Source organism: Myodes glareolus, chromosome 7, assembly GCF_982192425.1.
Source record: "Myodes glareolus chromosome 7, mMyoGla1.1, whole genome shotgun sequence".
Classification (NCBI taxonomy): domain Eukaryota; kingdom Metazoa; phylum Chordata; class Mammalia; order Rodentia; family Cricetidae; genus Myodes; species Myodes glareolus.
The window spans coordinates 45531878-45555708 of record NC_142032.1 but is presented as its reverse complement, the minus strand read 5'-3'; the positions used below and the strand labels follow the sequence as shown (position 1 = coordinate 45555708).

The 23831-nt window shown below is 45.7% G+C and overlaps 1 protein-coding gene across 1 annotated transcript in view; it reads left to right on the top strand.

Annotated features, from left to right (window-relative positions):
• Window positions 1-23831, top strand: part of Gna14 (G protein subunit alpha 14) — a 158051-nt gene that overhangs the window by 125412 nt on the left and 8808 nt on the right. Inside the window, exon 3 of the mRNA XM_087908061.1 lies at window positions 22520-22674. Within this exon, the coding sequence (XP_087764187.1) occupies window positions 22520-22674 (155 nt within the window). The remainder of the gene's footprint in view (window positions 1-22519; window positions 22675-23831) is intronic.

Below are 23831 nucleotides of genomic sequence, written 5' to 3'. Positions count from 1 at the left end.
GAATAAGTCATGTTATATTATATATTATGTATAATATATATCTTTAGTGATTAACTAAAGAGCAAATGGGGCTTTCCCATTTCCAGTACCAGAGAGATGGACTATGTACAGTTTCCCCCACTTCTTCAGCTAAGTACAACTACAAAATTTAGACACTATACATAATACGAAGCTACAAAGGCTAAGGTACGGGACAAGGAAGACTAGAAGAGGCCTTAGGAACCAAGAACTCACTTTTGTGAAATCACAGGGCTTTCTTACTGCCGCAGCAGGAGATGGCAGTGACTTGGAAGTCCAACAGGGCTCTACATCATATCCCCTCTCCGTACAGGGCAGAGTCAATCCATCAGAGTAGAAGATTGTTGCAGAGTATACTATCCAATGTCCAAGTTAACTGAAAATTACTCTTTACACCAATTTAAAAATCATTTTTATTTATTATATTGTTATATGTTCATTTCCCTTATTCTTATTTTAAATTATCTTACATTAAAAAACATTTTCATGAATTTCAGACATGTATAGAATATATTTTGATCATATCATCCCTACTATCCCCTTCTACCTCCTCCTGGATCATCTTCAACACCTGTCCCTCCCAGCGCATGTCATTTAAAAAAAAAAAGCATTCATCAAGTCCAACTGGTGCTCATAAAAGCATTGTTGTGGGGCCATGGACTGGAGCATAGGCAGCCTACTAAGAGCCACACCCTTGAAGAAAAAGGATTCTCCCTCTCCCAGCACCCATGAACTGCCCATGGCACCTCAGCAAGGTGAGGAACTGCATGTGTCTCTCTGCCACACATGCTGGAACTTTGACTGGCTTGATCTTGTGCAGGGCTGGTACAAGCACCTACAGTGTCCTGAGCTCATGAGTACAACAGCCCTGTCAAATCCAGGGGACAATGACAGCAGCAGCCCTCCCCAGCCTTACCTACATCCCGCCACCTCTTCCATGGCGTTCTCGGAGTCTTGAGAGGTTGGGGCAGGTGTGGGAGTGATATAGTGATTGTTTAGGTCTTGAGGACTCCACAGTCACTTATTCTCCGCTCTTTGGCCAGCTGAGAGTGGTCATATTATCTGTCACTCACTGCAAAGAACAAGTTTCTCTAATGCGGTCTAAAAGTTGCAATGACCTTTGGATATAAAGATCAGCATTTAGAAGACAGTTTGATAGCAAAATAATAGTAGTAGGTTCTCCTCTAGGGCTTGAATTTCTCACATCATGGATTACTGGCTAGTTTTATAGTCCCAGGCAGACATGAGTTTCTCTCGTGGAGGAGGCCTTAAATCCAATCAGAAAGTCATTGGTTGCCTCCATAACATTCATGCCACTATAACAACAACGTGCATGTGTTACCGGGCCAGCTGTTAACTGCAGTTCACAAGACTCGCAGCTGGATAAGACTGTTGATGACGTTTCTTTGGCAGTAGTCAGCATGGTACCTTTTGGCAGTGTCAAAGATAGTAGGAAGAAGATTTCCTGCTTAGAATCAGCTTGATTTTTCCATGTCTAAAACTAGAGAATTTAAAATCTTCAGCAATTTGGTCTCACCATCAAGTTCTGGCAGGCAGCCACGAGCAGTAGCAATAGCCTGTACTGTTTTTAGGGTTCTCTTTAACTTCCCCTCCCCGAGACCAATAAAAAGAAGTGAGGTATCCCATCCCTGGCATTTAATAATCCATGACTTCTAAGAAGACATTATCCCTCCATAGACGGTACCTCCATCCAAACAAGTTTTTAAAAATGTAAGATGTACCTAACATAGGTGGGAAAAGGCAACAATACTCAATTGTTTGTAATATGTAACAAATTGCTGTTAGTAATTTCTAAACTGTAGAGTACCTAAAAAAAAAAAATAAGATTTGTGGAATGTTCATCTCTGGTAGGGATGAAGTTTTTACATTTCACTATTCCTCTGGTATTTTCCAGAGTTTTATAATGAATCTTTGTAGTTATGAAAAAAAGGGGGATGTTTTGAAATTAGGAAAATTGCAAACACTCTTTAGAAAGGCCTTTCAGTATGTTTCTGGGATCCCTCACCAGGTACCCTTTCCCTATCGCCTTCCCTGATCTCCAGCAGGCTTACCATTCGTTCCCCCTTCATCGCCAGAGACTGAAGTCTTCTGATCCGCTGCAGCTGCCAGCATTCTCCAGCAGCCTGGGGACTTTGGAGAATGCTGCGCTCTGGAGCCTTTTAGAGCAGAGAAGGGGCAGGGGCAGTGACCTACTCCCTGGGGCTCACGGTCTTCATCATGTTCTCTGCAAAGCCTGAAGGGTCATACAAACCCACATACTGCTTCCTTTTCTCATTATGTGACCGAATGCCTGACAGCGTCTTACAGGAAGAGGAGTTTCCAGTTAAGAATCTGTGGCTCAGCACTAGGGAATGCTTGTCAGGCAGAACCCAGTCTCTGGCAGTGTGGCCTTGAAGCATGACTTTTTCCCATCTTGGTGAGTTAGGACACAGAAACTCACCCAAGGATCTATGTCTGTCAGCTAAGCTCTGCAACCCAACACAGCATCGTCAGTGAGGGATCAAATGTTTAGTACATGGCGAGCCTGTAGCGAACATTCCACATTTAAACCATAATAATCTGTCAGTGGTTCCAAGGTTGGTCATCCCAGCGTGGGAAAGTCTACTCCAGTGGCACGCTCCGCTGAGACCTGGGTATTGAGACTCAAATACAGACTGACTAATGCATTGACCTTCCTCCGGCCGGGACATACTAATGAAGCTGATCATTTTAAAGGTGTTCAGCATCACGCTGAGCACTGTTCGGTCACACAGTCTCTGCTGTAAACCCTAGGGGTGAGGGGTGGTTTCTAAATCTATTCCCCATTACATAACTGTGTTATACATTGAGTAGCTGCCATGGGCCTAGGCTTGTTCAAGGTGTGTCGTTAAAGTAGAGAATAAACCGTTGTTAAGCTTCAGTTGGCTTTCATTTACTTTGCAGATGAGGACCCAGAAACAAATAAGTCAAATGACTTGCAGTGAAAGTGAGTTATAGGCTTAGCTTTGACTCCAGATGGCTAACTTCAGTGTCTTGAGGGACTCCGACACTATCTGAAGCACATTTACCGGTAGAACAATGGAAGTATTTCTGTAAGTTGTGGTGACACTGGCTGCTGGCACCATTTGTGCTAATTTGTGTTGGCAATGGAGTTACATCTATTACTTGTCTCTGAGTTTTCTATATCATAAAATACCTGAGTATAATATGTTATATAATATTATATCTGCATAGCATATCATAATCTGCTTATGTTCCATAAATTTTACCCCTATAATGTTCCTAGAACATTATTATGTAACAGGGGCAAGGCCTTTGTCTTCAAAAAGTTGACAGTTCATGAAGGCATTGTGCTAAATTAAATAATCTCGGCACAGAAAGACATATTAAAAGTTAATTTCATAGAGGTGGAGTGTAGAATCTCAGCCATTAGAGACAACATAGATTGGAATATAGTGGGTGGTTAGATCATGGATGCTAAATTGCGTTACACGGTAGGAATGAGTTTTGGTGGTCTATAGAACAGCTGAGTGGCCATGACAAAACCATGCTGTATGCTTTATGTAGAGCAGAAGGGCTTGAAAGTTTCCAACACAAAACAATAAACAACAATAACTGTACACTGCACCCACATGTGAAACCATCACTGGACCCCATATGCATGTTGGTTTTTAAGAATCTCTCGGTTCAAGAAGAAGGCAATATGTCACTGAAGCATGTCATAATTGTAATTACGTAATAATTGTCAGACGTGAGTCTATGATGTCAAGGAGGCATAGATCAGGTCACGAACCCTACCCACCAGGTCAGCACACAGCACAGGCGGAGGTGGTGCCTTTAGACTGCAGGTAAAGAAAGTCTTGATGAGGCTAATTGCCCTGGCCATAGCCACATTGCTGGGAACTGTGGTAGTGGGTAGGGGGATGGGGGAGAGGGGCTGGGAGGGGCAGATAGGGGGAGACTGTGGCCAGAATATAAAATAAATTGAATAAAAAAATATACTTGAATGGAATTTATATATTGGAGACTGGAAGGGGAGGATGGGGGTGGAGCCTGCAGAGAAGTAGTTTCTTGTGCCACAGCTGCGTATGGAAATTGAAACATGTCTCCCCCTTAATTTTCCACTTGAAATCCTGTGTTCTGCAAAGGGGTTTCCACGGGAAGGGCTTGATGGAGGCTGTTTGGATCCCTAGTAAAACTCAACAAGTTCAATATCATAAAACAAAACAAAACAAACAAACAAGACAAAACAAAATGTCTAGGCCACGACTCTGAATGAGAAGGAAATTCTAGGTCAAGGTTTTCCATGACTCAGTAACAGAGTTGTGGCCTTTTCACATGCCCAGTGAAAGCCTGGCACCTGGACCCATGATGCCAGATGACTTAGTCCAAGTGAAAGCCTTGAAGCCACCGGCCACATCTTTCGTGAACGCATCACAGTCAGGTTCCCCGGGAGACAACTGCTTCAAAAATTGTACTTTTCCATCATCATGGTTTGAAATGTCAATTTTGCTAAAAGAAGGGAAAACCCAGGAAATTCCTTCCTATGCAGTCATCTGCAGGGGGCACAGTGAGAGAGACTCCGGGGGCAGTGTTGACACGCACTGTCCCCAAAGCACTGTCCCAGTGTGGAGGAGTACATCAACGCCATCATTTTTCTTGACTTGACACAGCTTCTTGCAGAGCGAGCCCAGGGCTTCCCTGGCACTGGACACTTCCCTGGTCTGTTCGTGAGACTTCTCATCCAGGAAGGAAGCCAGTCTGTTGAAGAACGTTGCTTTCTACTCCCTTACCAGAGAGGCTGCATTCCTTTTGAGTTTAGCTACGTTATCTCAGATATACTTGAGGTCTATCCCATATTGGGTTCTGAACTGTCTAGAGTCACGGAGACTTCTAGTCTCTGTTTACTATATACACATCAAACTGTAGAGAATATAATACCTTCCTGCTCACCACTCCATTCTTTTAAATCATCCGTTTTCACTTGTCCCATAGTCAGGGTTTAAGTCATATTAACTAATAGCCCCTACAATAAGCTCCTAAATTTCAGTGCTGTAGCACAAAGGAAGTTTACCTATGTTCACATAATGTTTATGTACAAGTTTGGAATGGAACCTAGACTTCTTGGACCACATTTGTAGTAGCTTTTGTAAGCCTGCCTGCCTGCCTTTCTTTCCTTCCCTCCCCGCTCCCTTCCTTCCAAGACATGGTCTTTCTATATAGCTTTGGCTGTCCTGGAACTCACTATGCCAACCAGGCTAGCCTTGAGCTCATAGAGATGAATCATTTCAGCAGAATAATAGTATTTGATTTTTCCCTTAGGTCCATGGATTACCTAATCTCAGATTCACGACCATCCAAGCAGTATCAATAGTGGAATGAGTTCCATCTCAGGGAGTGGGCCTTAGATCCAGCTCGGGGCTGGTTACTCCCCCAGCATTGGTGTCACTGTCGCGGCAGTGTGTCTTGTAGGCAGGTAACCCTTGCAGATCTAAGGGTTTGTAGCAGGGCTGGTATTTACGTTTCTCCTCCAGTAGTGCAAGAGCACCTTCCTGCCCCATGGACACTAGTCAGTAGAGGTGAAGACTCTAGTTAGGCACCAGCTTTACTCTTTAGTGCCCAATAAAATATGTAAGTGTTGTTATCAGTTTATGGAAAGCAACCAATAGCCTTGGAAATAGCCTGAGTTATTGGAGGGTTTCTAGGGGGCCCCTTTGGCCAACAACTCAATTAGATGCAACCCATTCCTAGACCTGGAGGTTTTACTTGGTGGCAAGAGATGCCTAGTTGGATTTTTGTCTCCCCTGTTATTTGTTGCTTCTATATAGATTCCTTTCATATATGCATATATTTCAGATGCTTCTAAACCTAGTAGGCCCCATAAGATCCCTCAAGTGGCCCCTAGTGTTAGCTGTCCCCTTTTGTCTTCCCTTGCCTGCCTCTTTCCCTGTTTCACCCATCGCCCTCCCTACCGAGGCCTCCTGAGTAGCCCTTAGCTGCATGTTCAGAGCAGATCAGCGTTACTGTGGGGGTGACGTCTGTGTCAGCCAGAGGAGCAACACTCCTACAGAGAATTTTACCTGCTTCTTAGGTATTATGGAATTCGAGTCCCTCAAAGTGTTAGCGTTTCCTGATTGGCTTTGAATCTGAACCTTGGTTGCTTCCATAGACATCAGGGTGGTGTCAGCCCTGACAGAAGCAGTCCAAGCCAGCGATGTTCGCTGGAGTTTGGTGTTCCTGTCAAGCACGCTGCTGCACAAGGCTTTATTTTCATAAAAGCGAAGCTGCGGTGCTCTGGCACAGAGCGGCTGGAGAAAACTGAAGATGTTCCCTTAGTCAAACCGAGAGCACCACTCCCTAGGAGTTTACCCAAGAGGCCATGAAACGTGTCCTTGGACTTTTGGGGTCTGCCTGGATATGGCATTTCCCTCAGTGCACACCATGGCAGGCCTACTGCTCAAGGCCTCACGAAAGCCACACAGTCTATGATACTTCACGGGACAAATTCCTGGTTGTACTCTTCCACGGTGTGATGACAGTCTGCTTATGGGAATGCTTGTGCAGCCCGGGGGCTACAAGGCTGCAGTGGGAGCCACGAGGCCATCACCGGCAGATGTGGAGCATTATGGGGGTTCACCCATACCGGGCAGCTCAGATGCAAACATCCTCAGCATGAGCTAGGCCCCAAGGGAGACGGTTGCTCAATCAAGCTAAAACGTGTTAACCAAACTGGCTTTTTCGTGATTGTTAACTACGCCTTTGGAAGTACATGAAATAGAACTCTGACACATGCTTGTACATGATTTGGGTACAATTCCTTTTCTTCCAAAAGGCAAAAAAGTACAGTTGATCCTAGAACTATTTCTGAGCTTCTCTTTTAACAGCTGGCACGTAAGTGCCTCATCTGTTTCTGTCTGTTCACCCCCTCCTAGTCCAGCCTTCTATGTTGCCAACAGCAAGTGCGTCACGTGCCGGGTCTGGAAGGGTAAATGGAAGTTCCCATGTAAAGGGAAGGAAGGAGCAGGTAGCCTGTACCGGGTGACAGTCTCATTCAGTTCCTTATCATGAGAGAGGAAAGGATGAGGGGGCATATTTGAAAAGCTGGGACACACAGATGGGCAGGGTTTGTGTACGTCACATGATACCATGTGACCTTGCAGCGGGGTATGAATTTTATGTGGATACTGAGAGATGGAACTGCCTGAACCAGGCTTGCATGTGTGAGTGTGTGTGTGTGTGTGTGTGTGTGTATGTGTGTGTATATGTGTGTGTGTGTGTGTTATGAGTTTTAAAAAGAATAGCATTCTGAAGAGTTATGGTAAACCGAAATGAGCAGCAGGTAAAAGCAAACAGTTTCAGCTCTGGTGGCTCAGGACACATAGCCTTGCTCACACTACATGACTAACCGAAGGGCTGGAGGCTCCACTTCCCACGGTTATCAGCTGGCTTCCAGGCTAACAGGCACTTGCACATTGTATGATCATAACAAGTCTCTGTGACTCACTGGAATAGAGGAGACAGTAGAGAAGCATGAAGCAAGAAAGGACCTCTGCTGGCCTTGCAAACTGCCCACATCCCAAGAGAAAGAAGGTCTCTCTGTGTTCCTCGGGAAAGAAGGCCCTGGAATATTGGTAAATACTAAAAATGTCAAGCCTTGTGTGCGGGCAGTAGAGTCACATGAGGGATTGGAAGCTGCGCTCGTGAGGTGGAAAAGAGGACCATACTAACCAGTTATTGGTGATTATAGTGGTTTTCAGAACTAAAGATTGGGACACATGTAAAGGTATCCGTCATTCCGGATATGGGCCCATTGTAATGACCTCATTGTATCCAGATTACATCTGGAAAGACTGTTTCCAAGCAGGATCACATCTAAGATGCAGGGGATTTGAACTTAAGTACATGTTAGTGGAGGGTGCAGTTTAACCCGCAGATTACTGCGGGTCTTCTAGAGATCGATAGAAATGTTCTAAAGTTAGTTGTGAGAGTTGTGCAAGTCTGAATATTGACTGTACATTTCAGACCTGTATTGAAATTGAAATCAACTGTATTGAAATTATAGATCAATAAGGTTTTAAAAAAAGGATAAAACAAGGAACTTATAGTCAGAAACCCTTAACTAAAGAAAGGTTATGGACTTAGTAGAGTACTTACCTAGTATGCTATGTACCCTGAGTTTGAACCCAGCACCAAACTCTTACTTACATACATGCTCACATATATGTAGTCACACACATTTGGACGTGCATAGTGACAGCAGACTAATTTAAAGGCATGCCAAGAGAAAGTCTAGTAAATATGATGTGGGTGACGGTAGAGGGCACTGACATTGTTCCTTTCCCTTTCTTTTCTTTGGTGACGTGAGAGGTGGCATGTTAGAATCTGCACATGCGCTCTCACAATGCTGAAGGGTCTGGCTCCCTCTTGAGGTTTAGCCCTGCAGGCTGGCTGGAGATGTCAGGCTGGCCAGTTGCTCCTGATCCTGGATTTCCTGGCTTTGGTGGTCTTGTGGGATCTTTGCTTTTGAAGCTGGCATCATTCTGCCACCACTCACCGCTGAAATGGAAACCAAACGATCATTTTGAAGCATTCCTAATTGCTTTTGATGTCACTGGAGAAGCTACACATGTTCTCTGTGGAAGGGGGAAAACCCTTTATCTAAGAGCAAATCGCGCTTTCTAAATGACAGAAATGTTTGGCTGGAGTTAAAAACTAAAGGTTAAGGATAAAGGTCCATCTTATTTTATATTTAATCCCCTGGCCTTGGTTCTGTTGGAGCTGCACGGGGAAGCGGGGTAAAGCAAAGGTCAGCATCTACTCAGAACTGACCAGTCCGTGTGTGAGGCAGGATTTTTAAAAGGACATCTAGCAACCCCAACTTGTTTTCATTAGCAGTCTCAGGTCTTTCGGTGCCCACACGCCAGCTGTTTAGGGGTGCACTGTTGATGTGCTCGTTGCAAGGAGAAACCACGGTTACTTTCTTTATTTACACCACAAGTAAAGACTGCTTATGGGAACTAAGAGTCTTTAAAAGTCCCCATTTTGCTGTCTCTTTACTGGACTGTGGTGGTGGACTCAGTGGTGACCAACACAAGTGTGGATTTTGAGGCACTGTGCTTTGTGATAGCCGCAGAGATGATGGCTGAAAAGTTGGGGACCCAAGCTCATCTCTTGCTCTGTGCTTCAACCTCAGTGTCTTAAGACCCTTGAGTTGTCCCCAGAGCGAGATAGATACAGATGGAGATGAAGTCAAGGAGGTCAAAGCAGCTTAAGGAAGGGTTTATTTGGTTCGCAGTTTGAGAATACCATCATGGCAGGGATGACAAGGCTGAACAAGGAAGCAGGCTGGCTCATGTCAGGAGGTGTTCTCTGGGAGGGGAGCCGTCTCGGGCTGCAGTCACCCTGGAGGAAGAAGTTGTGACTGATGTTGTCTGTACACGCTGTCAGCATCACTACTCACATCAGAGCAAGGTCTTGCCAACCCCATGAGTCGGGGACATAGGTGTCCTTGACATGGCCGTCCTCTCGCCCCCACATCCTCAGGGCTGCCTCACAAAGAATTCAACCGTGCTGCACATTGCCTGGCCTCAGCAGCCTCCTTGGGCCTTGTCAGGCATCTCCATGGCCCTGTCCCTCTTGCATCTTCCATGTCTATGAAACAAGTGTCACCTGGATAATGTGTGTTAGCTGTGTTTTTCTTGCCGTGATAAAATACCATGAGCAAAAGCTACTTGGAAAAGAAAGAATTTATTTTAGCTTGTGGTTCCAGAGGGGAAATCCAAGATGATGAAGCAGACAGCTTGAATAGGAAGCTGGATGATCATGTCTTTCATCCACACACAGGAAGGAAAGAATGAGAACAGGAAGTACCGAAAGACTACAAACCCTTAAAGCCCAACCTCAGTGACGTACTTCCTCTAGCCACCTCCTTATGGCTCCATAACCTCTCCAAACTGCACTACCAATAGGGAATCAAATGTTCAAACATAAGAACTTATCGGAAGGAGGTGTTAAAACCACCACCTGATGTAGCCATACTCTGCTGCCAGCTTAGAATGGAACCCAGCCCCTTGGATCATGGTGGCAGCAGCCTACATACCTTCCGAGCTGACCCTAGGAAAACACTTCACTAGGCGGTTACCATCAAGCAGAGAAGGTGATCAGTGGTGTTCTCAGCTCATTCTCCCTCCTTTCCAATAACTTTGTGTGTCACAAGTCTTTGGAGCCTTTAATGGATGGGATCTTGCCCTCAGGGCATCTTTCCTACTATTTGAGTGCAGAATGGAAGGTTTCTTTTTTCTTTCTCTCTTTCTTTTTTTAAAAGATCTATCTATCTATCTATCTATCTATCTATCTATCTATCTATCTATCTATCTATTTTGCTTACAGTGTTCTGTCTGTATGTGTGCCTGCAGGCCAGAAGAGGGCACCAGATTTCTTTACAGAGGGTTGTGAGCCACCATGTGGTTGCTGGGAATGGAACTCAGGACCTCTGGAAGAACAATCAGTGTTCTTAGTCTCTGAGCCATCTCTCCAGCCCTCTTTTTGTTTTGGGTTTGTTTTGTTTTGTTTTGTTTTTTGTTTTTTGTTTTGTTTTGTTTTGTTTTTTGAGACAGGGTTTCTCTTCGTACCTTTTGGAACCTGTCCTGGAATGTACACCAGGCTGGCCCCGAACTCATAGAGATCTACCTGCCTCTGCTTCCTGAGTGCTGGGATTAAAGGCATAAACCACTACTGACTGACTGGATGGTTTCTTTTAATGTCACTAATCTCTGATAATTACAGCCGCTTTCCCAGCATACCCCTTAACTGTAAACTCCCTCCTTTCCCACCAACTGGTACATTTTTCCAATCTCAGATACATTTGTTGCTGTCTTGCTCACTGTAGACCAGAACACAGCACCAAGTAGTAACTACACCACAGCCTGAATATTCTCCTGTATTGAGATTTTATCCACCAAATAAAAAGCCTACTACTATTGAATTCAGTGTCTCATGCAAGGTCTCAGACCATGGCAGAATGCAGCTAGATTTTTGCCAGGATAGCATGGTCTTTGCTCCTTTCAGAAACTCATGAGTTGGCCCTCCATGGCCCCTATTTTTCTTGGTATTCTGGTCTTCCAAACTAATGCTACAATGGCCCATTATGCTCTGCTTACAAAATTCTGTGACTTTTAAGGTTCTATCCCATGGCTCCCTACCCTCACAACCCAAGTGGTTCCAAAAGTCTAAGAAACACATGGTCAGGTTTAGCATGGCAGCGACCCCACTCCTGGTACCAAACTTCCAAATTTGTTACTTTTCACATTGCTGTGACAATACCTGACAAAAGCTACTTAAGCAAGGGAGGGTTTGTTTATTCTCAAGGTCCATAGTGGGGGGCAGCAGAAATGTGAGGCATGTGGTCACACTGCACCCACATTCAGGAAACAGAGAGAGATGAACGTTAGTGCTCAGCTCTTGTTATTTCAGCCCAAGAACGAAGCCCACAGGGAGACGCTGGCCATGGTCTGGGTTTCTGGGCAGTGTTGCTGCTGCTAATCCATCTCTCTGTGAACAGCAAGGAGGAGAGTTTAGGGTGTGACTCGGGACCCAGGAAGGATCATGGCTCAGGGCTCAGCGGTGCTAAAGGCTGGATGTCTGCCTCTTATCGCCATTAATGGAACTGTGTCCCTTGGTTAAACTGAGATAATTTCTCCAGACCACAGGTTGTTGCCTCAGTCATGTACACCTGTGACTCCCCTGGTACAGATGCCATGTTGAAACTTTTCCCTGAGAGTCAGATGAGCCACTGTTAATCCCCCTCCAAGGATCCTGGAGCCCTGGGGTACCTCACGTCTATCCAGGCACACAGCACACATAATGGTGAAAATTTTTTTTTTTTGAGGTGGGAGTCTCACAAAGTTTTCCAGCCTGGTCTCAGATGCTCAGTCTTCCTACTTCAGCTTCCCAGGTAGCAGGGAAAACAGTTATAAGCCTCTTTACCTCTTACCTCTTGTTTTAAAAAGTGACCGATATAACAAAGTTTACCATTATGGCCATTTTAAGAAGCATTAAATATTAACTATGAATATATAAGCATGCATAACTTTTGATTGTTGTTATGTACAGGGAATAGAGGACAAGAATGATGGAGAGGACAGGACAGAGATCCACCTACATGTTCAAGTTCCTTTTATACATTTGGAGTTTACATGTAGTCTGTGGGTCTCCTCCCGAGTACATTGAGTCATTCCTAGATTACATGTAACATCACAATGCTGAAACCAATGTGGACACTGTAAAACTGTTCCCCTGTCCTGTTGGGGGACAGTGACACAGAAAGGGGTCTTGGTATAAATCAGAACAGGTGCAGGGATTTTATTTTCCACATACTTTCAATTCCCGATCTGTTGGCTGGGAGGAACTTCTGCAGGTACTGTTGGTGACAGAGTACCGAGAGAGGAAGCAGGCTGGTGGGGGATGAGAGGGAGGAAAAGGAAGGAAGGAGGTGCTTGGCCTTCCTAGAGCACTGGGAGTCGGCAGAGCGGTTGTCAGGGACAAACCAGCGTGGTTTCTGTTCTCCTGCTTCATATAGCCTTGATGATGCCACTCTACCTTGAAAACCAAACCAAACCAAAAAAAAAAAACAAAACAAAACCACAAACAACAACAACAACAACAAAAACACCGCTGTTGTTGATAAACAGCCTCCAATTCTGAGCAGGCAACTTTTCAGTGTCTCTAACACAGTGACTTGAACTCATATTCTTGATTATGGGTTTTTATTAAATGCAGGTGGCCATACTCGTATTTAAAAAGTACTTGCTGTGTGTCTGAACTTCAGACTTGTGTACTGTACTTTTATTTGGCCCTGTGTCCTGATGAGCCTTTGATTGCTCGGCTAATTAAAACCAGACCGCGAGCTAACCTTGTCGAGCTACGATGGGGTCTCTTTCCACTGGCATTGGAGACACCACAGCCTCGTGGGCGTGAGTCAGCCCGGTCCTTGGCGCTCTGTCTAACCACTACCAGGACTTGACCAAGCCAGTCCCCAGCCTCACATGCTGCAGAACACCCTGAGTTCTCTGAAAGCTTTTTGGTCACTTCAAAACTGTGCCCTCTGAGCTGGTTTTGCTTTCCGTGGGAGCGGGCCGAGCTGGCAGAGGAAAAACTGACTGCTACCAGTTTTTCCATCCTATCTAGCCTGAGGGCAAGGCTTGGGCTCCGAGGCCTGCAGGGCTGGGGAGGAACAGTGACTTTCCATGGAGCAGAGAACTAGGGGTCCTTGGGAAACAAGAAGCTCCTGCTTCCTCCATTCCGCTCCTAGGCCGAAATGCCTGTGGGTTCTCACTGCAAAAGGAAAACAACCACCAAGCATGCATCCAGGATTAAAACCATTTCCAAAACACATTATTAAAGCAAGCTGTGACCCACATATTTGTCGTCTGCTTAAGAGTTTTTCAACCTATTGAAAAAACTGGAAAAAGTGAAGCACCAGAAAATAAAGGCGGTGGGGGTGGACTTGTTGGCAGATGGCTCTCTGGAGATGTGTTACGACATCTGAGTTTCAAAAAAACGCCAGCTTTGATGTGGAGGATGAACCCACCCAGCTGAAACCATCATTGGGCAGGGATGGGAGCGAAGGGTGGCGGGTGGTGTGGGGTCTACTGCCTGGATGTGAGTGCATATTTGCAATGAAAGATAAGCAATGGGAAACAGTTGTTAGAAACACAATGTAAATCCTCCGAAAAGAGTAGTTCAGCCACACACAGGCCCTAGTGTACAAAGAAACGGGCCGCGTTCTTGGGTGGCTATGCATACAGCAGCAAAAAGCTAGTGGTAGAACCTTGAGGCCTTAGCGCCAGGGACAGCTTTTCTCATCCCTGTACCTCAAATACTTCACAACTAGTGGACCCTCTCATCACCTTCAGACACCTCAGAGGATTTGATAGAAGCCGGTCCTCAAGGGACTCAAATCTGGGGGATTGTTTCCGTTAGCTTCAAAAGTGGCCCCAACGGAATATCTTCCACTAGAATCTAACTCGTTCTTTCCCCTCTTTACTTAAAGGATGAGACTGTCTGGGTTATTAGGCTAATATTACCTCAGAAAGAGACTGCAATGGAGACCTTAGCCGTGCAGTTTGGCTGAGACTTTCTTTATAGGCACAGGGTACAAAGCTACCTACCTGCACGGAGTACTGTTCCTGTCAACAGGCATGCAGTTACAGAAGAGGCCACTAGATGGAGACATGAGTCATAAGAACACGACCCGTGGCCCAGTGCTCTTGTGTTTCCGCACTGTTTATGGTCCCTGATAGTCACTGAGGCTTATTTTTCTGCAGACATATTGATACTGATATTTCCGTTAACTGCTAATGCACATTAGTGACTGTTGGAAGGACTCTTTCTTGAGCCAGGTGTGTTAGTGTAGCATGCCTGCTGCCTATATTCTCAGGAGGCAGAGGCAGAAAGAACATACATTTGAGGACAGCATGGGCTACGTAATAAATCTAAAACAAACAAGAGGAGAAAAGCACATGGTCATACTCTTTAGAGAAAGGTAAAGACTGTGTGGGCTGGCATCAAGGGTGTGACTTCAGGCTGTGTGCTGCTAACCTTGACTGTCCGCCCTCTTTTACTTTTAAGGAGAGTATTTCAAAGCCTTCTGCATAAAAACAGCTGGCATCAAGTGCTCCTGTATGGATTTTTTTCCACTCCTGTAGAAACCCTCTTTTATCTCTGAATGCCTCTTCCTTTCTTAACAGAAGAATGAGGAGGAGGAAAAATTCTATGTTTAATTGTGTATGTCTGTGAGTGGGTATGTGCATGTGAGTGCAGGTGCCCATAGAGGCCAGCAGAGGGCACTGGATCCCCTGGAGCTGGAGTCACAACCCATTGTGAGTAGCCTGATGTGGGTGCTGGGAACTGAAACTGGATTCTCTGTAAGAGCAGTAATGCTCTTAACTGCTAAACCATCTCTCTAGACCCCCTTCTCTCCTTTAAGAGGGAAATTGAGTTTTGTCCTCCAAAGAACTAGAGTACAGCAGAGCAGTTGCTAGACATGGTGTGCAGAAGACAACTCTCTGGTCACACATCCGTAGGCCTAGCACCTATGACTCTCTTCTCAGCCTAGAGGGTTTAATAGGCAACCATCTCCACACTCCTTCCTCCCTTTAAAATATTAATATATTTAAGTGAGCATGGTATAACTGTTACTGGCCTGAGCCCGGTTCCACTATCTTTTGCCTTCATTAGGCTTCACTTATATAGGGATATTAAGTTATTAACTTCCCTAGGATTGTAATGACCAAATGAGACACTTCTCATGATAGACTCTAGAATATTATATAATGATTATTCACTTTGTGCTATGATTTTCTTTTTAATTTATTTTCTTGTACAATCCATTGGAACCATAAAAATATCTACTTTTAAAAAGCAGTCACTGTAGAATAACCTAATACAAAGGAAGGAAGCTAAGCTGCACAGAGCACACACAGGACCTGTGAGCTGCGAGTGCTCATGAACTTCTAAGGACACATCAGGCTGCTTGCAGTGGTCCATGACTCCAGCTCTAGGGGATCCAGTGCCCTCTGCTGGCCTCAGCCACATCTTCGGTCTCATGCTGCCCAGTAGCTAATGAGAAAAGAATCAAGTTCCTATAGATAATTCCTATAGGTTGTAGGTAAAGCTTATCACTTCTTCAACAAAGCCTAATTGTCCTTGGTTTTTAACACTAAAAATGTATCTCTTTAATATCAGGGCTATTACACAGCAATGTGACTGACCTCCATCCTGCAGGAGGTACTATGGTCCCTGTTTAATATAAGCCAAACAGAAAGGAATGGGCAGCAAAGCTCCTCATAACTGTGACAAAACCACACACTGGGCAAAATTCTAAGATGGCCTCCATGGTTCATGGCTCCTCTTTAGTATATGAGGACAATGATGGCTCTCTCTCCCTTGACTAGATTGTGTGATTGAGTAAAATAGGGGTTTCCTCTCAAAAGAAAGGAAGGAGAATTCAGAAATAAAAGAAGGGCTCCATAGGAATTGCAGGAACCATTGGTTCTTATGTGGAAGACCTCCAAGAACCCACCAGAGGAATGTGCTACGACCTAGTACTCCTCCTATCGGGGCTGTTTAAGGCCCAGACAGTCAGCGATGGTGTAATGTCACCAGTTTAAGTTAAAATAATGCTATACTCTCCCCATCATGGGAAAAGATACAGAGTTCAGGGTTTGAAAAGTGACCATGATATGTGACTGTAGTTGCCAAAACCTAAGAGAAACCTTTGGTGACAGTCAAGAAGAAAACAGGCTGCATAGTCTCCTCCATTGTGAAGAACTGAATCCACTGAGAACACGAGTCAGTGAGCATCTGATTTCCCAGCTCAGAAGAGTGTCTGGGAAACTTTCTGGCAGGTTGGCATGGAGCATGTGCAGTGGCAGATAGTTTGAGGTGCTATGGTCTTCTGCGGGTACCGGTGGCTGTCATCCTGGTTATTGTGAAGGTTTATAAGATGTAGGGAAGAGGAACAGCATCCTGGGTTTCCTGATGGTTTTTAGGGCTATCCTTGAGCCTGGGTCCCAGGAGCAGATAAGCCCCCATCCTCCATGGCTCCTTCCTGTCGCTGGTCTTCATCTTCAGTGGTTGCAGTGCTTTGCATCTCTAAATAAATGCAGCTCCCCCATCCTCCATGAAGTCCTGACAATTGCTTTCTAGTTATCTGTAAAAAGTAACTGTGATGGCTATTCCTGTTTGTCAACTTGACTACATCTAGAATTAACTAAAACTCAAAAGACTGGGCACACATGTGAGAATTTTTTTTCGAAAAAAAAAATTTTTTTTTCTTAATTAAATCATTTGAAGTTCAAAGATCCACTTCTAATCCCAATCTTTTAGGTGGGAAGATCAAGATCAACCTTTACTCTGTTCCACACCTCCTGCTGGCAGCCTATATAGAGGACATGGATGATGGAAGCTTGTTCTCTCTCTCTCTCTCTCTCTCTCTGCTTGCCCTCACTCCCCCGACTCTGTACTTGTGCAAGGACAACCATGGAACTGTCATAAGTTTTGATGTGAAGGCTACAAATAAATTGTGGTAGGGAAGTAAATTCAGAGAATGAAATCCCTGCATAAGGAGGCTTTTGCAGACTCCTTGGGTCCTTTGAGGATGCATGTTTAGGCAGGTCGGAAAGTAATTGGTTAAGAAGCGTGACCTCTGCTGAAAGTCTCCTGTGTCCAGGCCTGAGCTGAACATGTTATATTTGATGGTGCCAACAACAGCCCTGGAAAGGAGAAATGTTTAGACATGGAAGACCCACATAGTCTGCTCAGCGTGTCCCAGTGAGACGAACCCAACTGAAGACAGGAAGGGACCCACAGGAACCAGAATCCCCACGTTTTCTCAATGGCTGCCAGACATAGAGGGCATGGATGGCTGTAATACCACTTCCTGCCCAGCTCCAGTTTCCGGTCCCTTTGCTCCCCTGCCTGTGAGTTTTCTTGCTGCATGCCCAGGAGGAGAGAGATGCTTCGAAGCAGTAGAAGTATGCACAAGAATTCTGGAACTGGGCTCTGGCTTGGTGCTTCTCAATGCTGCTTCTTCAGTGTGGCTCTGCCTAGCTGTAATTGTTCAACAGAGGGTTTCCTTCCATTTGCTGTTGCTTGTTCATGAAACCTGTTTTAGGATGTAGTTGGTTTGTTTTACTTTTGGGGGGGCGGTCTGCCATCCATCTCCCAAATAAATACATGGAGACTTATTCTTACTTATGAATGCCCAGCCTTAGCTTGGCTTGTTTCTAGCCAGCTTTTTTTTTTTTTAACTTAAATTAACCCATTTCTCTTTATCTATGTTTTTTTTGCCTCTAGAGTTTTTTACCTTTCTTAATTCTATATGTCTTTCTTCCCTCTTGTTCCTCCCTCTTTTTGAGCCTCCTATTTATTCTCTCTACCTGCCAGCCCTACCTATTTCTCTCTCCTGCCTTGCTATTGGCCATTCAGCTCTTTATTAGACCAGTCAGGTGCTTTAGACAGGTAACCTAACACAGCTTTACAGAGTTAAACAAATGCAACACATCTTTGCATCATCAAACAAATATTCCACAGCATAAACAAATGTTGCACATCTTAAACTAAATTCCACAACATCCGGGAGTTGGAAAGGACTTAGAATGGCATAGAAGTCCTCTTTGGAGGCAGGTCACTGGCTTCTAGTGAACGGACAGTGGTCTAGGTAGAACTGGGGTGGGGTGTCCTCCGCTGAGGTCAGCATGATGTCTGGGATTTCATGTTCATTGGCCCTGAGCTGATTGACAGTACACAGAGACTTTATAAAAAGCAAGCAGTGTGATATTAAACCTCTGGGCAACTAGTACACACCATCATGGCTTCCTTAAAGAAGTAATTAAAGTGAAAAAGTTAGAAAATTCTCTATATTTTGTAAAAAGAATCAAAATCAGAACCTTTCCAGTGTTTCCTGCTGGGTGGTACTTTGGTTTCACTTCGCTCCAGGATTCTAGTCCCAGGGCCCCAGTCTAACTTAGCCCTGGCAGGCCATTGCCCTTTGGAAATCTTAGAGTGGATACATTTGTATAGATAGAATACTCCTCCCCTCCCTTTCTCCCCTCCCCCTTCGCTCTCCCGGTCTCCTCATAGTGAGTTCATTTTTCTAAGGTTCTTCTCCCCCACTCTGGATGTCTGTGAGCATCTTCTCTGTGGGACCATCAGGTTGAATATGAGAACAGCTTAAGATGTTTTCCACAGTCACATTCTTGGACCCGCTCGGACCCAGTGCAGTGATTCCTTCGTAAAGCCCACCCCAGACAACTGATTCAGGAATAGAGGGACAGTGGTGTGCTGTGTGGATGCATTTAGCTATCCAGCTGTTCCTAGGATTAGCAGGCATTGTTCTGTGAGTGGCCAAGGGGATGTTTAAAGCCGTACACCTCTGGGTTCTGACCAGCAGCTTGGCACTGTTGTGGTCGGCGTGCAAGGAGGCGGTGTGACAGGCACGGCTGTTACAGAAGCGTTGTTCACACACCGAGTCGGGGGCTGGATTTGGCCACCAGTCGTAGTTTTCCCGGCTACATTAGAATTATAGGGGAGTCACTGTGGCGAAGAGGTTTTGTGAGTCGTAAGCGACACAGTCACTGCTCAGCTTTCACCCAATCCCACTTCCTCTTCCACGTGAGGACCAGAAGCCAGGCTTCCCTGCCTCCTCCACACTCAGTGGGCACTTTGACCAATCCTGGCCCATGAACTGTCCGTAGACGCGATGTCTTCTCCACGTAGACCTGCTCACAGAACTTCCTGCCCTCTGGTCCACATTCTTCTTCCTTGTCTGCAGGTGTGAAGGACTCCAGGGCCCCAGGCACTGGTGAGAGCCACATGCTGGCGTGAGCCTGGCATAACCCCTGAATAACAGTGCACAGTGAAGCTGCCCTCCTACTGGACTGAGAAGGGGTGTGAAATAAATAAATAAGTCTGTCTTACTAAGACCACGGCACAAATCTAGATGAAGAGCAGAAACGGAAAGAGAATAAGATCTTATGCTTGTTGGACTGAGCTGTCTCCTATAAAACAAACAGAGCTGAAGCTAAGGACACTTAAAAGTCAGAGGAGGAGGAAGGAAGTCAGTGGCAAGAAACCCCGTTTGCCCACAGGACACATCACAAGGTCTCTGGGCACATGCAACTCAACCAACCTCAAAGAAGAGGTCACCCAAGGGGCAGCTCTCACAGACCCCATTGAAGTGTCTATCAATTATTCTTTATCAGTAAAAACTTTATTAGACATAAGGATAGGAAGCTGAATGATCGGAGGAGCATCAGAGAGCAGCCAGTGACCTCCTGTCTCTTTCATTCTGGTATCAAAAGGGCTGAGACCCTCTCTAAGCCCCACCCTACTGCTTCCTGTCTCCCTATCTGTCCTCAGTTCTCCCAGACCTCTATGGTTAATTTTGTCCAGCTAGTAGCTACCTCTGCTGTCTGATTCGAAGCAAACTTTATTGTCTGAATGTGAGCAGACTATCACACAACACCAGAGTGAGCTCTCCCTCCTGGTGGGTTCCACTGTTGTGATTCTAACAGCCTTAGGTTTAAAATACTAGGAAAAATAAAATCCCAGGCCTGTCCTGAATATACAGATACTCCCCCACCTCAGTTTCTTGAGAAACAATTTCTCTGTATAGCCTCTGACTGTCCTGCAATCCACTCTGCAGACCAGGCTAATCTTGAACTCAGCGATCTCCCTGCCTCTGCCTCCAGAGTGATGGATGGAAGGTGTGTGCCACTGAATGACCCTTTCTCATCATCATTCTCTACCAGGAATGCCTGACATTTTGACATTGTAACATGTGCAAAGGTCATACTTAGGAGTTATGCAATCAGGTTACAAAAACAAAAACAACTGGAAAAAACCCTCATGATGTCTTAAGTAAGTTTGTTAGCTTGTGTCAGACTATAATCACAGCTGTTCTGGGGTGTAGGTGGCCTTCAGGCCTCAGTCTGTACAGTGCCTAAGAAAGACTGTATAACAATTTACAAGTTTTAACTGATGGTTTAGTGGGTGTGAGTAGGTCCTACATAGATGCTGTGACATCTTAGCGAAGGTCTTGATCATCCTAGGGTGGGGGTGGGGGTCCTGGAAATGATTCCAGGAGAGCCCTGCGAGTCAACTATCGACCTACGGATGGGGATGAAACTTTCAGACACTCTCTGATGAGTTACGCCTTGACGATTCAGGTGCCGTCCAAACATCTTAGGAGAAGGAGTGTCACGAGAAATACATAGCCAAGAGAATTCCCTGGCCCCGCCCCTAGGAAGTGCTGGCAGAAATGGGCAGCATGGTCAGCCTGTGGTGCCAAAGGTGTCAGGAATGGAACAGCGCCCTTCTCCTTCCATCCCTCAGGCGTCCTCTGGTGGAAATACAGACCCGTTCCTTCCCTCTTCCCCGGCTCTATTGTTCCTTTTCTTTGGTTTCTCAGCATTTGTGTAAGGGTCTGTGGTAGTTCACATGTCAGTGGAAGACACCTTCCACTGGCAGGCACTGCACTGCACCAAGATAAGAGAATAAGTAAGGTGTCGCCTCTGCTTATGGAGCCTTCAGACTTGTTTGTGGGGATACTTTGTTTGTAACCTAACAAATAAAGTTTGCCTGAAGGTCAGAGTGCAGAGCTAAGTCACTAGGTAGCCAGAGAGCCCAGGAAGTGGTGGCCCACACCTTTTAATCCCAGCACTCAGGAGACAGAGGTGGATGGATCTCTGTGAGTTCAAGGTCATCCTGAGTTACGTGAGAAAGACTCTGTCTAAAAGAGAAACAGAGCTCACACAAAGGTGCTCCCACACTTGGGGTCACAAGCCTTTAGTTCTAGCACTAGAAAGGTGGGGAGAGGAGCGATATGGCTGGGCAGAGCGAGGAACAGAAGGAGGGAGGAGCCTGGAGCTCAGATGCAGTCTGAGGATTTGTAGAGAAAGGATCGTCCCTTTGGTCTGAGCATTGGTAGAGGTAAGAACTCTCTAGTGGCTGCCGCTCTGCTTCTCTGAGCCTTCAGTTTTCGCCCCCTAATATCTGACTCTGAGATTTTATCATTAAGACCAATTAGAATTTGTGCTACACTTGTTTGAAGACAGAGGCGCATGGCCATTTTAAATGTAGAGGGTAGAGGCAGGCGTAGGGTCGGAGGAAAACATCTGATCCTGTCTGGGAAGAACAGAGTGGCCGTGGGGAGTGAGGAGGTGGAGACAGTGCCTCTGTTCCACACAAGGCTCTCCAGATGTGTGCTAGTTTTGTAAATGACAAATATTTATTGGGTGTATGCTCTCACAGAGCTCCTGGCTGTAATCATTAGTGTGATAATAGAGCAATAATTGTGTGATCAACGTAGTCTAGAGATTAGTGTGCAAAGCAGGTGCTTTGGGAGCGGTTCCTCGGTGCACAGTGATTCATGGGACTATATGGTTGGAATGTGGGAGCTCGCTGTTGAGTGGAAGCTTTCTGTTTAGCATAATGCTGCTCTGCAAAGTAAAATTCACTTCAAAAAATTAAATACACTGAAAAAAAGAAAAAGAAAAAGACTTAGGGAAGAGAAAATTACCCAGCTGACAATTGGTATTGATTTTCCATTCTCAGAGATAGTGTGCCCCTGTTCTTACACCCAGGGTGGGCCCACGTCTACCACACAACCCTGCTGCGCCACCAATGTGTATATAGCCGGCTACACAGGTGTTGTAATGAGCAGACGGCATAGCATACGTGTCTCTGTTCACTATTGAGGGTTGAGTCTGAGCAGCTGCCTCAGTATCGCTGGACTTGAGGTGCAGATCTGGTGTCATCTGTGGTTTTCTGCCCCAGAACGTGCAATCAAATTGCCCCACGCAGTCTACTCGTCTCTGAGGACTTGCAGCACACAGCCCCGTACCTATCGGAACCCTCGACCCAGGATCCAGGGCAAGATTATCCCCACATCTGCTAGCCTTGCCTTTGCTTAATGCAATGTTTTCTTTCCTTTGACTAGGAAAATGCCCAGATCATCAGAGAAGTGGAAGTAGACAAAGTCTCGGCTCTCTCCCGGGACCAGGTGGCAGCCATCAAGCAGCTGTGGCTGGATCCGGGAATCCAGGAGTGTTACGACAGGAGGCGGGAATACCAGCTGTCAGACTCCGCTAAGTAGTGAGTACTCCGCCCTGGCACAGCCGCCGCCACACTGCTCTTAGGCCAACTCTGTAAGACTTCACTCCCTGCTCCGAGGAAAGAGGGTGGTCTTTCCTGACCCCTGGCTCTGGCTCTTAGCATCTTCTCTCCTAATTTTCTGTGGGTTTCTATATGTACCCTGGGGTCAGTACCCACCTTTGCCCACCTAATTAAATTGGAAATTCCCTTAGCAGAATGGATTTAAGTTTTGGTGCTGGAATTGTAACTTAAGAAAAGAACACACCTGCCTCTGGCGGTTCACTGTCACATACTTCTTTGGAAACCACAGGCTTTACTTAAATCAGCCACTGGTCTTGTGCTACCCTCTAGTGGTAGACATCGGTATCTGCAGGACCAGCGCACAAAACTTTTTGACCCTTTCAAAGTCTACCTCTTACATATTTTGGATCCATAAAGCTTTAAACCACCATCCCGCCAAAATCTCTATTGCACACCACCATGGAAAGATCACAACGCTTCCCTTTCTTAAGAGTCCCCTAGGACTGTGTGTCATCCGTTAGGTGACCGAGCACACAGATTATTTCTTGGGTTGCTGTTTGTTTGCACTTCTGTAGCTCATCTTTTCCTCTCCTCCATACCGCTGTCCCTCCTCCCAGGATCATGACACCCCCACCCCCAAAACACCCGACTTCTCGTAAGTGCTGGCCTTATCTTGAGTGAGCTCAAATGGGACAAAACAGCTGCCAGGAAAGGCATTGTTAGTTGATGTGGCTTTAGTGGCCTTACCTAGACATTCGTCCCAGGCAGTGTGCCAGTCATTCCAGGTTGAAACAGATGGTCCAGCTACATCAGCAAAAACACATTATGTCAGGAGAAGAAAAGAAGGCAGGAAGTTGGCAACGGAGAAGGGAGGAAGAACGTCTAGGGAGTCGGGGGCTGCTCTCAGCCACTCCCCACCCCCATTTCCTCCCAGAAGCAGCCTGTGTTGCTGGTGTTGTGACAGTGTTGTGGGTTTACATCCATTTGGAGAAAGCTTACCAGAACTGCTGTAGGACTAATTCAGTGGAAATCCTGAAAACTTAAGCAAGTTCACTGGGAGGCATGCCGGGATGGCTGGGGAGGTAAATGGAGTTGTACAGAAGGCAACAGCAGTTGATAAAGGCAGGTAGATGCCA